This window comes from Aplysia californica, unplaced genomic scaffold (assembly GCF_000002075.1).
Source record: "Aplysia californica isolate F4 #8 unplaced genomic scaffold, AplCal3.0 scaffold00261, whole genome shotgun sequence".
NCBI classification, from domain to species: domain Eukaryota; kingdom Metazoa; phylum Mollusca; class Gastropoda; order Aplysiida; family Aplysiidae; genus Aplysia; species Aplysia californica.
This window is the reverse complement of record NW_004797531.1, coordinates 511,225-525,941: the sequence shown is the minus strand read 5'-3', so window position 1 is coordinate 525,941 and position 14,717 is coordinate 511,225. Positions and strand designations below refer to the sequence as shown.

Below are 14,717 nucleotides of genomic sequence, written 5' to 3'. Positions count from 1 at the left end.
GAGACAAAGAGTAGGAAAAATCGGGGATTTAAAAAATCCCTGTTATTACCGGATACCTGTTATTACCGGGCCTGTTATATATGGTTTTCACTGTATGTTTTTCATACTGTAATTTATTTAAAGAGAGCCCGTATCAAGAAAAATAAAGCCTCAACAGGTGACAAGATTGACTTTACCAGTTCTCTTGGATATATAATATTATAACTACCCAGATCAAAATATCTAGAACACAAAACAACATAAAGAATTTCTACAAGGCATATGGGCGTGGCTTTAACCTGTATACTTAAACAGTATTTGCAAAACAGAGCACCTAGTGGGCCTCCAGCAGCAGTAAAAGAAACAGGATTATTATCTATGATTCTTGGTTGTTATTTTAATAAACTTCAATGACCTTAATCAGCAAACAACAGGATTAAAGGCTCAAAAGTAATTTGGAAGTGGTGAAGACTGTATCCATGACTCTCAGAAGTATACAACAGGCACATATTACACTGATATTTCACACAATGTGACACCGACATGATGACATGACATAAAAGTTGACAACAGGATCAGATGAAATTCTAAAAAAGATACAAAACCCCCCCCACAAAAAAACAATCACGTCAGGCAGTCAGCTAAATTTACCATCAATTAGATTAGAAGGATGCAATTTAAATCTAGATTCTAAAGCAATATTAGCTAGTCACTGGAATTTAGATCAAGACGGTGCTGTGACAAGCAGATCTAAAGGTCACGTCATTAAAGTAGACATCTATAGCGCTAGATAAACTTATTATACCAAAAAGTAAAAACTAAATCCAGACATATAATAATAGAATGATATATTTTAAGCCAACAAAACTTCCTGTGACTTTGACGTACCGTATGCAAGGATAGGTACATAAAATGTGTACAAGTGAGTCTGATCCTGTAACTGAGAGCAAGAAGGTTGTAAACTGAAACATCGTAGTCTTTTCCCCTTTTAAATCTAATAGTATCGATGTTAGAATCAATTACGGTAAACAGCCTGAACTGAATTTATTGTTGGTGGCAGCAGTACAGAATTGGGCAAAGGGTGTACAGGAAATTTTTGTTCAGAGTATCCAAACTTAAAAATGTCACACATTGCGCCTGCCACGCCATGGAAGTGACTGCCATGATAAGGGTTAAATATAATGAGTATAGTTTTCAACTTAGTGCGATCAATATTTTTAAAGAGATACCAAAGCTGTTTGCTTTTATATAAAATACTATTTCATCAAATAATGACACTAAACCGTGCCTTGGGAAAAACTCACCATGCTCAATAGCATTGACCCTACGGTTGGTAATTTTGATCACTTCATCCAAAGTAATGAAGGATGTCTGTAGTGAAGCAAGTTCTACCAACAGTGTAATGGCACGTCCATAGCTCTTTTTAGCTTTGTCTATCTGTTGTCCACCCCTGGCAAGACCAGTCAACTCATACGCTGGGGACAAAATGGTGAGCAAGGATGACATCATGACAGACTTGTGGTATACAAATTCTTCTCTTAAGAAGAGAGAAGAGTAGATTAACAGTTCCATCAATACTTATACTCAAAGGAAATGAATGCTCATTGTTACTGACAAAGCAAAACAAGTAATGTACCATTAAACCTCTTTAAACCGCCACCCTTGGTACGAGCATAAAGTTGGCGGAACAGCGGGGCTGGCAGTTCAATGGGATTCCTCTCTTATAGCCCTGACAGCCCAATGTCAAGGGACATTATTCTGCTGTGTGATCTATGTTCATGCACCATGTATTCAGAGCCGCATCTTTTCTCTCTCTCTCTCTGTGTCTTTCTTGTGGGAGAAAGACAATCAAGTAACCAACCAGTGGGTGTCGTGCACCATGTGTTGTGTGTACCCCAAGTCGTCAGTTTGCTGGTGGACACATTAATTAAATAATAACCGTACAACTCAGACAGTTGGCGGATGGCAGTGTGGTGAAGGCATAAATGCTATGTTTATATATAGATGCTTCTTTTCATACAGTGGCCAAACCTGGAGATAAACGGGTCTGGCGGTCCAACGAGGTTTGACTGTACATTCTGAAGAACAACTCCCCCCACCCCCCCCCCCAAAAAAAACCCCACATAAGAGGTGTATATTATATTCACACGCATACACACATAGAGTAGAGTATCTTTAGCACAAGTAGTCTATTCAGGCACACAGGATGGCAAGAGAGAGAGAGTGTTTTACAGCAGCAGAAAAGTCTGGGAGAAAATGGAAAAATTAAGAAGAAGTCAACAGAATCCTTTACCTTTATTATTATAATGTACACAATACATCTCTGCGTAATGTAAAGTACTTTCAAACATAATCATAAGAACAAAAAAAAAAGCTGTATGTCACAGAAAGCAGACTGAAATTAGCTAAACACTTTGAGCCCAGCTTGTCTAGGAGGCACCACTTTCTTTAGTGTCCAGTGATCACTTCCTCTGACAATAAGGTAAAATAAAGACATGGAAAACACATCCAGACACTGAAATCACCAATAAAAACTCAGGTACCGGTATCTAACTTCAGCTTATTTCCATTCTTAAATTTGTGAGATGGCAAAACCTTCATGATTCTAATGACTATGTTTCAAATTGAAATTACTGTAAAAAATATTTTTCACTTACTATCACTTCCATCTTGATACGACTCGAAAATTGGAAGCGTCACACCTGTTCAAAAAACAGAGGATACAATGAGAAATCCAGACAGCTGTTGGAAAAAAAAGCTTTTTACTTTGTTCATTTTCTAAATTTTGTCTAAGTGCCCAAAGGAAATGTTCATGCAACAAAATTAGCCTAAAACATTGAAGAGCAAGTATAGTTAACACATTTCGCGACCCCAGTGCTTTCTTGTCATATCTCCATTTTTAACAACAAAGAAAACAGTTCATAAAAAAAGAGTGAGCTTAAGAACATGTCACAATTTCATTGTTTTAAAAAATGGAGCTACGACAAGAAAGCACTGATTTGTTCATTGATGAAATAAAAACCTTCAGTACAGTAAGGAAAAAATAGTTTTTAGATGAGAAATAACAGACAATGCTTTTCAAATAAGTAGGAGCTATTTCTGTTGCAGCGGTGAATTTAGTCTGATTTTAAAAAAGAAAAAAAAATCCAGTAAATTGCAACTTACAAAAATACTTCACCAACTTCAGAAATCAGTCTCTGAAGTGCTATGCAAGACGAACACAAATCTCACCAACAACATTTTCTTTCTTGCTCTTGACCTTTATGGAAGCTTTCAAAACACTTTGAAGAACTGTATGATTTATATCTCCACATGTAAACTTTGCCTCTGCCAGTGAAAACTGAGCTGACTTCATAACTTCTCCAACTTCCGATTTAGTCTGGAACGGAAAGAAAAAAATTGGGGAGGGGGGGGAGGGTAAAGAAAAAAAAGTTGGCAATTATGTCAGGACAATAGGCAAAATCATTCATTCTATAGTGCGTGCTGTCAAAAATTTGTGGTGCAACTTCAAATATATCTCTTTAACGGGTAAATCCATGTCATCCATATTTTGCATAGCAGTTTGTATCAATTTGTCTTTAACTAAATCATATTTTTCTAGAACATTTGGGGCTAGATTAAAAAACCGTTCTTCATAAATTAATATAAAATACATGAAATCTCTGTCACACGTAAAATGGGATTGTTCACAGCACTTCCCGCTTCTCACACACATTTTAATTACGCATATGGCCTACGTCACAGCTCATCAAAGACAATTTTTACTTGCAAAACTTGTTACAAGAAATTATTGTAATAGTGAACACATTTTTGAATAAATGGCTCTCAAAACATGCGTTCAATAAGCATAATGTCCCGATGAGAAAAACCTGACGGACTTGCTTAGTTGCTATTAAAGCTATATTGCCCCAGCTGTAAACATTTAAAAATCTGTAGAAATCACCCACTTGGATTTTTTATTAGTATTTATTAAGGAATTTTCTAGAATACAGCTTGCAGGTGTTTATAAAAATTTTGATCTGTTAAGACAAATTGATGCAAGTCACTGTGCAAAAATTGGAGAACCTATGTTCGATAGTTGAGGAGATATTTGAAAATAAGTCGCACCACGAATTTTTTACCGCACTCTAATTGAGAACAGATGCATTATTATTTATATATCTGTCAAAGAGATGGCACTAAAGGTAATCGAAAACTTGCACATTTTTTCTAAAACCAACAGTTACCAGATGTATTATGTGTCTTTAACTAAACAACATTGTCCACTTAACAGCAACCCACATAAGAACAACCTCTGCCAGCAACCTAACCTTGAGTACTGTAACAAAATTTTCCTTCATAAATAACCGTCTTTACAGCAACTTTTCCCTCAAAAACAGAAACTTTCATTGCTATAAATTGCCCGACAAGGTTTTTTCTAGGCAGTTCAAAAGAGACTTGCCGATAATTTTCCTGTGTGCGCAACCCACCCCACCCCCCTACTCTAGTAACTCTTATCAAAACACCTGCTTTGGCCAGTGATACACTATGCTGAGTAAATGAGCTCAATTCACATCTTCCCACCTAGAGTCTCCCAGCTGAGGGAAAAAGAGTAAAATTGCTGCCCAGTCATCGAACATTGGCTCCCTTGAATAAACAATGTCTGGTCAAACCGTGGCTACTGATACTGCCTACATTATCACTTTTTGAATTATTAACGTCATCACATACTGTGAGGAGGATTTGTGTGTGTGTATATGTGAGGATGTGGGTGGTATAACCCCACCCCCCACCCCCACAGTTGAAAATTCAGTTACAGCAATCTCTTGTAAAGAGCAACCTAGGCTTGCTTTCCAAGGGGGCTGCTGTTGTTAGGCGGACAACACTGAATCATGAATGTATAAAATAGAGACATAACTGTGTGGTGTCCTGTACAGGGTAAACAGAAAACATAGTTTCTCTGGTTTTTAAAAGGATAAAGTATTGTAGAAGAATAACTCATTTTTGTATCTTTTTAAGAAAAAAAAAAATAACCCAAGATTTTCTAGTAATTTTCATTTCTAGCTCTCCTTTTATGCTATAAGCGCATTGCAGAAAGTACTAAGAAATACTTACATCAATGATTTTTTTCAGAATTGCTCTGAACCTTAAAGTCAATGCGTCTGCTTTTTTCTTGAGCAAACTGTGACCTTTCTGAGCTCCTTTTAGCCTCGCCTTAATATTGGCCAAGGCCCTGAAAGTTACAAACACACACACACAAAAAATCAATTAATTGTACAAGACATGAGTAAAAAGAAACCTACTTCAAATCAAAATAAACATACAATTAAGAAGGGTGACTTTTGGTGCATCAAAAAAAAAAATATTCTCTTTTCTTAGAACAGTGGATCTTGAGAGAACTGAGATCATGAGCAAGAGGATCTTAGGCAAAGAGTAGCATATAAAGAAGTCATAGAGTAGTATTTGGCATGATATATCAACCACAAGGGGACCATTGTAAGAGAAAAAGACAGTAAAAAGTCTCTTTCTGCTTTGGAATCCAGGATACAAAATGACAGGCTTGTCTCCTTTCCCCTTTATTCATATATTCGATTTATCCATTTTGATGGAATTTCAAAATAGGAAATTCATACGTTTCATCTTCCATGACAATGTTTGTAAGTCGCATGGGCCCATGGAGTTCAAACATGTTGAACAATCCTGTGGTACATTTAACCCTTTAGACCCTTTTTTGTTCCTCAGCTAGTAAATTGGGAGTTGCCCGAAGGCCACAAACTTTTTTCTTAAGATTTCTCCATGAATAATACTCTGCACCGACCAAAACAAATGTTCAAACATGTCACAAGACTTAAGTCCTCAAACAGAAATATGGGAATCTTAAGCAGTTCTGTGGCGATAACACTGGCAGCTTTCTCACTCATAATTTGGGCAGCCAGAACATGTGTCTCTCTTCCCTACATTCTCAAATTAAGTTAGATTAAACAAGCAGATTCACAACAAACACTTTTCAAATATTCAAGAATTAGTATGGGCAATTCGCCAACTTAACAGGGCATATAGCTGTACAGGTAAAAACAGGGTATTTTTTGTGAATTCCATCTCATTTCCTCTAGAGTGCGAACTATCCTTTGTTAGTGAGATCATAAAATAATCAAGAGTGATGCCACATGAAATTCAAATGGTTTGTTAGAGTGCATAGAGACTGATTATATTGCAACTGCTGTTATGACTGAGAAGTCAGTTTCTTAGAAGCAGGATGGCAACTTCTATTACTTTCTGATTCACCCTCATATTTATAAACTTGCAGGGTTTTTTTGTTGTCATTTATTATAAAGGCAATACCAAAACCTTCCATTAAATAATATAAAATAAGTTCAGCAACTATGCCCTTTATAATTTATGACATGCACGCTTCAACTTCAAGGGAAAGTAGGCTCTTCACAGATCGAAATGACTATTCGGACTCGTGTCCGATTAAACATACATTATAATTGGACTTTGAATCGAGTCCAGCATGACATCCCTTCCGATCCTTGCTCCTAAATATTTCCAGCATTTATGAATTTTTTTCCGATTATAATGATAACAATTGAGACGCGAGCTTTAGTATCCAGTTACTAGATCTATCTAAACTGGCCCTCCCTGCATCATTAGTATGAACAGAACAACTAAATTGAGTTGACCGTTCCAGGGGCAAAGTTAATTATGTCGACCAATGAGATGGCACTAAGCGACCACGCACTCTCTGCCTGTTGGGGGAAGAGGTGTTGGGAAGAGGTCAGGCTGTCGATTTTGTGCGATGTGATTTTTTTTTTTTATTATGAAATCAAACATGTGGACAGACAAATGGTGATGGAAGTAATGATGATGCTGTAGGCTAGCGGTGGTGGAAAGACAACGAGTTTTCAGTTACTGTGTTCGTAAACACTGCCAATGGGCAATGAGAGTGCAGTCTTTTGACTTACTTACAGTCCTAGTAGGTAATTCTAGTTCTAATTCTGGTTTTATGTAAAATCCCCTGACAACAGTTATTTATGTAACCTCCTTACACTCACATTCTCACTTAGAAGCTGAGTCCTAATAAATAAAACATTTTTTTTTGGACCGGAGTCCGAATAGATAAAACCCATTTTCGAACTCAAGTCGGAATAGATAAAAAATCTAATCAGACTCGAGTCCGAATAGAGCTGGCCTTCCCAGATAGCCACGCCTCCAGCCGGCATCCGGTACAGGCTACATTTCCAAAGTTAAGACTTAATTGTCAATGTCTTTTTATCTGATTGTTGAAGGTTTATTTCTTTTTAATATGCAATTGTAAACCTATGTCTCACATTTGCTGAATTTGGTAATGGGTAGGGTTACAGGTGGGTCGTACATCTAAAATAGGAAAAAGTTACAGTCTGGGTAAGGGTTAGGGGTAGGTTTAGCTCTAATAATATAGCCCTCTAACCCTACCCCTTATTATCATCTATTTTATCCCCCTATCAAGTGTTAGAATTAAAACTCAGGATATGGCAAGGATGCAAGGGTTAGTCCTACTAATCCTACTCTTTAATCAATGCCTTTATTTTATTAGCCTACTAGTACTAGGCCTACTTTATTACTTGGAAGAAGCTAGCCGTACTTAATGACGGCTAGACTGAGGCTAGCCGTATTTAATAATGATGGCTAGACTGACAAACAGCAAAAAATAGGCCTACTGAATTGTAAATAAATGTATAGTTTGCAATACCTAAAGTATTTGTATTTGAGACGAAAGCAAAAGGTGCCTTACTGATAGAGCATGTATTTTGAACCTGAATAATTACTAATCAGACCTGTGTACTCAACAGGTTTCTAATAGGGCCTAAAATAAGTACGGCAAGGCTGGCAGGCTAGCTGTACTTAATAATGATGGCTGAATTATAAATAAAATTTTTGTTTGCACTACCTAAAGTATTTGTATTTCAGACTAAACTAAAAGAGGTGCCTTACTGACATGCATGTATTTTGAACCTGAATAATTACTAGATCTAATGAGACCTGTGTACTCAACAGGTTTCGGTCAATAGGGCCTTAACCCTTTGTTATTAATTTACCAAATCCAGCTTGTCAAAAGGGCATAAAACCAGGCTGCAGTTATTGGTAAAATAGTACATACAACTCTCACTAGTTATTAGTACAATTGTACCGATAACCAAATATTTTTACAGCACGGTTTCAACGCAACACATAGACCATAGGCTACATCTAGTAGATCTAGACATGAGGTCTGACGAAAAATTTGAAAATTTCCGCTGGCGTAAAATTGGAAACACTGATCTAGTAAGACAGAACATGCAGGCCTGTGGGCATGTACTGTTATATGGATAACTGTACAATTGTGTAGCAATTGTGTGTACAATGTTGTACGGATAACTAGATCTAGACAGAGCTGTTCACACAATTGTACAGATAACCACTTTGTAAAACATTGTTGGAATATGGAAAACAGTCCAGTGCAGGACAGCAGACCTGCCACTCTATGAAACCTCAAAATCAGGATCTGCGGGAGAAAAAATCGGGATTTGGTGAAAAAAATCGGGATCAACAGCAAATCATCAAGGTGACTGCCAAAGCTGACTTAAAATGTTTCCAGGGGCGTCCATAAACTTCTTGGCCTATATGCCTTCTGAGTGTCTTTGTTTGCGCGCGCGCGCGCGTGTGTGTGTGTGTGCGCGCGCGCGCGCGCGCGCGTGCGTGCTGTCATTATTTTTTGTAAGTCCTGAAGATTCACGTCAAGCACTCCTTAAGTCCAAGTGTCTATACCCCCCCCCATCCACCCCAACCAATAAGTCCCGAAATACATGAACTTAAGTTGACCCCATCAACGGACGGTCCCCGACATGCAGAACTCACACGGCGATGTCATGTCACGTGACGCAAATGCGCGATTGAAACAATTTTATTAACGGGTCCGCCTAACTGCGCGTTCACACAAAACGCTCAGATGAGCGATAGTCGTTCTACTTCTCGTACTCTAGGATAACAACGGCGGCCGACCGACCAAATGTACCAACAAATCTCTTATCCCTCATAATGCGTTCAGACTAAAGCAACGACAACGGCCGTATGTTAGTCTTGTCAGCGCAGTTACATGTACATGTAGTTGTGTAAGGCTTAGAAAGACAGTCGCTCGTCCGAGTGTTTGGTGTGAACGCACAGTTACCAGACCTCGGACAAGGCTTGTTTTGAAAGTACCAGCGGAAGTACGAATATTATCGATTATTTGTATGTTCCAAATTGTAACAGTTACCAGGCTATCATCGGAGAATTTTGAGTGCGGGCAAAGATCACACACAACTTGGGGCGAGTCAACTACTAAATGCGGCATCGATATTTCGGGAAATAGTGCTCCGAGTTCCTACAGACAAAAAGTTCAACGGGTGCTTCCCGCGATAAAGGAGAAGGCAGAGTAAGTTTTTAGAAAATTCCGGCACAACAGCAGACTGGGACAAAAAATCGGGATACACGCGATCGAAATCGGGAAAATCAGGATGCTTGAGATTTGGGACAAAAAATCAGGATATCCCGACTAAATCGGGATGAGTGGCAGGTCTGGGACAGTTGAGGGCTGGATTGTACTTAATCGGACCACCCGTCTGGGCCCCCAATTACTACGCGCCCCTAGCCTAATTACGCACTCATAGTTTCTCTATGTGCGGACAAGAGGAAGTTCCGCGGGCGACTTAGCGCAGAGCGCACACCAGCGGCGAGGCGAGGTGAGCGAGAGGTGGTTGTTGAGGATGGGTAGGGGATTTAACTTCCGTGGACGCACCAAGTAGCCTATCATAACAACAGTGGGGGGTTCAGGGGCCCTGGCAACAATAATAAAGAAAACACACACAAATGCAAAACAATAACATGAGCGGACCATGCCGTTAAGTGGACAATTGTGTCTACATATCATTATAACAACAGTGGGGGGTTTTATGGGCTAAACTGCCATAATTTTTGCTGTAGAACAAAAGTATGGCCACTAAAACCCTTGCAAATCAATTGTTTTCAAGTATTAGGCATATCAATCCTAATTGCCAAAAACATAAAATCTTTGTGAAATGCAGGGGGGGGGGGGGCGCATGCCCCCTGAAACCCCTCAGATTCTTTTTAGGTCAGGGGTGCCCCCCCTGAAACCCCCCCATGCTGTTAGATTAAGTCACTTAATACTATTTTCAAACATCAATAACTCAATAACTATTAATTTGCGGCAAAAATGAAGGCCATATTCGTGTTCAGCATGTACAATACTAGAAAAGAAGTATATCGTCGGTCGCTTGATGAAATCGTGAATTCCACACGAAGCAAATTTTACAGGAGAGGGAAAAAACTGATTTTCTCCGTCATATGGTGTTCAAGAAATAAACTAAATGGATAAATCTGATCAATTACCTTTTAGAAATAATACTGTAGTATATTTTTTACCGTAGATGGTCATTTTTTCGAAAAAGTGTGGGGTTCACGATTTTCATATCTCGCCTGATGCGGTCGTGAATTCCACGATTTCGTCAGTCGGCTTTATGGAACGCGGTTTTGTATTCACGGTTATTAGGCAGTATGTTTTCTCTTATTAGAGGCCCTGGTATGTTTAGAAATATTTGAAAGCACGAAAAATACTGTTATAAGAAAAAAATTTTTTAATCAATTTAAAACTGAGTACAAAATTACAGACTAAGTGAAACAGAAAGCTATTCATTATTTTACCACAATAAACATCTCTCATTTTTACATGAATGGGATATTGTATGTAATTTATAAAATCATACTCCTTCATTTGCGTGCTTTCTCTCTTTCTATCCTTTTTTTCTCCAATTGTGTGTAAGCGTATGTCCTTTTTTATTGGGCTTGGACAGGGTGGTGGTGGATGGGTTGAGAACTTGGTTTATGTCAAACTTTTATACCCCGTGAATAACTGAATGATCATCTTTCATTATCTTACTCTTTTTGTCTATCAGATCCTGAAAATTACTCTTTGCCATTTATAAGGAGAATGATACAGTGGTAGGGAACTGTTTGATAAGTTTTCTTTGTCTCTGGACTTTATAAGACTCTCCCACTCTCCGTTAGAGTTCAGTTTGCAAAGAATTTCTCCTTAAGTATATCAGAGGCTTCATACTGCACTTACAGTTGGTCTTCTTTTTTCGACCCGACCTGACATTTTTGAAAATGTCTTTTATTTAGAGCCGCAGCTCAATGACGTCGTGCATACTTTCTACTTGCATATGAGTGGGGCCTCTAATAAGATTTTGTTTTCAAATTCGTGTTTGCTCTAGTGGAAAAGGCATTCATGGGATTAGAAATAGATGCAATTTTGTGCTAATACACACACACACACACACACATCCGTAGCTGTATAATAATATATTGTTATAACCTTCTATGCATATGTGCACGTTGAAAAGAAGTCCATCTAACAACCTGTGAATTCATTTGCGATCAAACCACCTTGTGTCTTGTGTCATAAGTAATAGATGGCATCATACGAGGTCGCATTGAAGATTATGTGCATGTTTCTGTAACAAAAGCTGGGTGAATTGATAGACACTGACAAAAGTACACCCTGAAGATTCAAGCAAATCATCACAAGGTCTTCTTGCCTAAGAGCAGAGGTTTTATCCATGGCGTGCCCTTTCTTTGTCACTTTCTTTTCTGACATGCGAGAATCCCACTTAGTCTTGCTGACGCTGTCAAGACTCAAAACTCACGCACAATTCACAATGATCCTTTTTTGGCTCACAGATCGACATGGTCTTTTCATCTAGCACATATTTGAGTAGTCTGACATACAAGGCAGATTGTCCCTGACCTGGGAAGGCTGTTTCGTAAAATCAAAGAAGCTCCGACAGATTACAGAATCAGGGATCAAGATACAGTTTTCCAGAGCTTTGCTGGCAATAGTGAGTAGGAACCTTCAGAAGCATGTCCACAGATGTGAACAGAAATTCCTTGGCTTGCATGACCATTGTGGATTGTTTGGTGGTGCAGCTGGGTTGGGCTCTTCTAAAGCACTCTTCACAAAGTACTGGAGGACCCAGATTGTCACCAATAAGGGCCCGAGGAATATCCTCGAGATCAGATGGACAGAGTCACCAATGAAGAAACAATGAGCAGAACATTTCAAGACAGAAGAAAGCTGTGGAGATGGACTGGACTGAGATTACCATTTGGAAATCAGGCAGCTACATAACAAAGAAAGTTTTAATTTTGAGTCAACAGGTTACACGAACAAGGGAAGGTCATGTGGAACCTGTACAAAAGTCGCAGAGAATGATGAATAGAAAAGGGGAAAGACATTTGAAAAATATGAAGAAGTTAGCCCAGGGTAGGGAATAGTGGAAAGTGTTTGTCAGTACGGGGTGAGCCAGGAGATGATGAAACTGACATGGGCACTTCTAGAGCAATTTACAATGGGTGAGCCTGGTCATAGACATCAACATCCTGCAAAGTTTAATCTTCTGGTCATTCTGTTTCAGATAATAAACCCAAGTGTGCATCTTTTAGCTTGGTGCATCGCATTTGAAGTGTACTCTTTCGTGTTGAGACGATCTTTCACATAGGTCTTTCAGTCTCCACATGTCAAAGTCCAAACAAAGTTGTTCTGTCTTTGTCTTTTAAAAGTGAGTAGTCATTTGATTTGATAGAGCAATCATATCTGGTTTCAGTTCATTAGTTTTTTCAATCGTCCTTTCTTTTGATTTGTATTGCTCTCTCTCTCTCTCTCTCTCTCTCTCTCTCTCTCTCTCTCTCTCTCTCTCTCTCTCTCTCTCTCTCTCTCTCTCTCTCTCTCTCTCTGAGCTTAAAAAAGCCCCTTTGATCTGTTCCAACGCAGTATGTACGTTGAATGACACTTTTTTTTCATTAAAGTCTGGTTCTTCTACTATTTCCTAGCTGTATTTTCTGTAGCTTTCTTTGATGCCCAAAATGGTTCACATGCTCGGCTTCTCCAAATTCCTTTTCTCGTTAGGGAACTCTAGATCTAGATGTCAAATCAGTGAGCTTTCAATGTCAAACAAGTTTAAGTTGTGATACAACACAGAAATATACTTGTAATTTATACTTGACTACGTTATTTTAACAAATATTTTTGTAAACGAGCAAGATCAAAAATTGTATAACCCATTACGAGAAGGGCATGTGCACACACGTTACACATTCGAATTTGACTGTCGTTGTGAAACAATACCAGTCCTGCATCCAGGAAACACACATTTTAATTATGTGACCGAAGTGACTATTCGGACTCGAGTCCGAATATGAAAAAATTGTTATTCAGACTTTGATTCTTATCCAACCGCTTCCTGTCCTGCCTCACTCGTGACTCGCCTCAGGCTGGGTAGAGACCGGGATCATTTCGGGCAAAATGGCGTTTTGTGCAGGATCCGAGTTTTTATCTTACGATGAATCTGAGGCCGGCCTGAAAAGTTATAGCGCTTCTAATAAATGTTTATTTGTCAAGAGGTCACCAAAAGCAATTACAGATGGCACGATTTTCTTATATTACGTCAGGTTACACGTTTGAGTTGAGATAATTCAAAAATTGTTTTACAGGGACATGTATCTGACCGAGCACTATCAAAATAATTATTAAATATATGCACAAAAAAAAATTTTTGAAAATTTGTGAAACTCACGGTTTTATCAGGCGACCGACGATACGTGAACATGAGACGGGTGCACGGGTTTACAAAAACAAACAAAAAACACATATAAATGCAAAACAATAACATGAGCGGACCATGGCGCTAAGTGGACAATCGGGGTAATTAGAGTTGGAACAGGCCGAGCCTTGCTTCGCAGCACTCGCCGAGTCGCGAATAGGACCGAGGGGGGTTGCAAATGAGCTTCTGTGCGCATCTCTCGCTTTCCATTGGCCGGACCACAGAGTCATGAGCAAAGAAGAATAGTGGACCACGTGATTAGATTGTGACCAATTAGCGTCAAGGTATCAGGGTCATGGGTCAAAGGGCACGGTCGTGATGACTGAAAAACCTGGTAGCAGACGCCAGTCGGTACTTGGCAGTCGAAGGGTGAGGACGTAGGAGAGTGAATAGGGGAGCTCTGAAAGGAAGAATAGCGGACCACTAGACACCAAGGGCGCCATTGTAGTGAAAGTAATTCCGACTGGCTTTCAACATATTTGTGTATAGGTCTAGAACTCAAGTTCAAGACCTTGAGACTTGAGATCTAAAAGAATATAGAATCTAGTAGAGTAGTGTAGGCTTATAATGGATGTGGAGGAAGGGAAGAGAGGTCAGTCAGGTGACAATTATAATTGACATTTCAATACTAGAATCTACATTATGACATGATCTACAATTGAAACCAAGAGACATTATCTTCATCTAGGCCACTGCGACGAAGACTACAAAAACAAAAATAAGTGTAGTACTGCTGACACCTTGACAGATAGACAACGTAAGTCCCGATAATGCGAACGACAAAACTAATAAAACTTCGACTCCGACATCTCGGTCGTCATGAACTGGTTGACTGCTTTTCCCCTGGTCATACAACAATAAGAAACATTAAAAATGCAAACGATCAATTGCATGCACTTACATTCGAGACGGGAACACATTTAGTCTCTCTTTGTCCGACATTTTGTCGAATTTTCAGGAGCAGCGCAGGGTGTAATTATTATGCTCTCGGTAGATCTGCTGTTCAGTTGTCCGTCAGCCGTCAGCTAGAAAAACTTGCTCTTATAATGTATCATGTGATGCGAATAGCTTCCCTTAGCGGAAGCA

At 39.1% G+C, this 14,717-nt stretch overlaps 1 protein-coding gene across 1 annotated transcript in view; it reads right to left on the bottom strand.

Annotated features, from left to right (window-relative positions):
* LOC101856103 (V-type proton ATPase subunit D) overlaps positions 1–14,693 on the bottom strand; it is a 25,156-nt gene extending 10,463 nt beyond the window's left edge. The window contains exons 1-5 of the mRNA XM_005100812.3: positions 14,533–14,693; positions 5,074–5,191; positions 3,211–3,358; positions 2,637–2,681; positions 1,284–1,454 (exon numbers count right to left, since the gene is read on the bottom strand). Of these exons, the coding sequence (XP_005100869.1) occupies positions 1,284–1,454; positions 2,637–2,681; positions 3,211–3,358; positions 5,074–5,191; positions 14,533–14,573 (523 nt within the window). The 5' untranslated portion in view covers positions 14,574–14,693. The remainder of the gene's footprint in view (positions 1–1,283; positions 1,455–2,636; positions 2,682–3,210; positions 3,359–5,073; positions 5,192–14,532) is intronic.
* Positions 14,694–14,717: the final 24 nt, after the last annotated feature.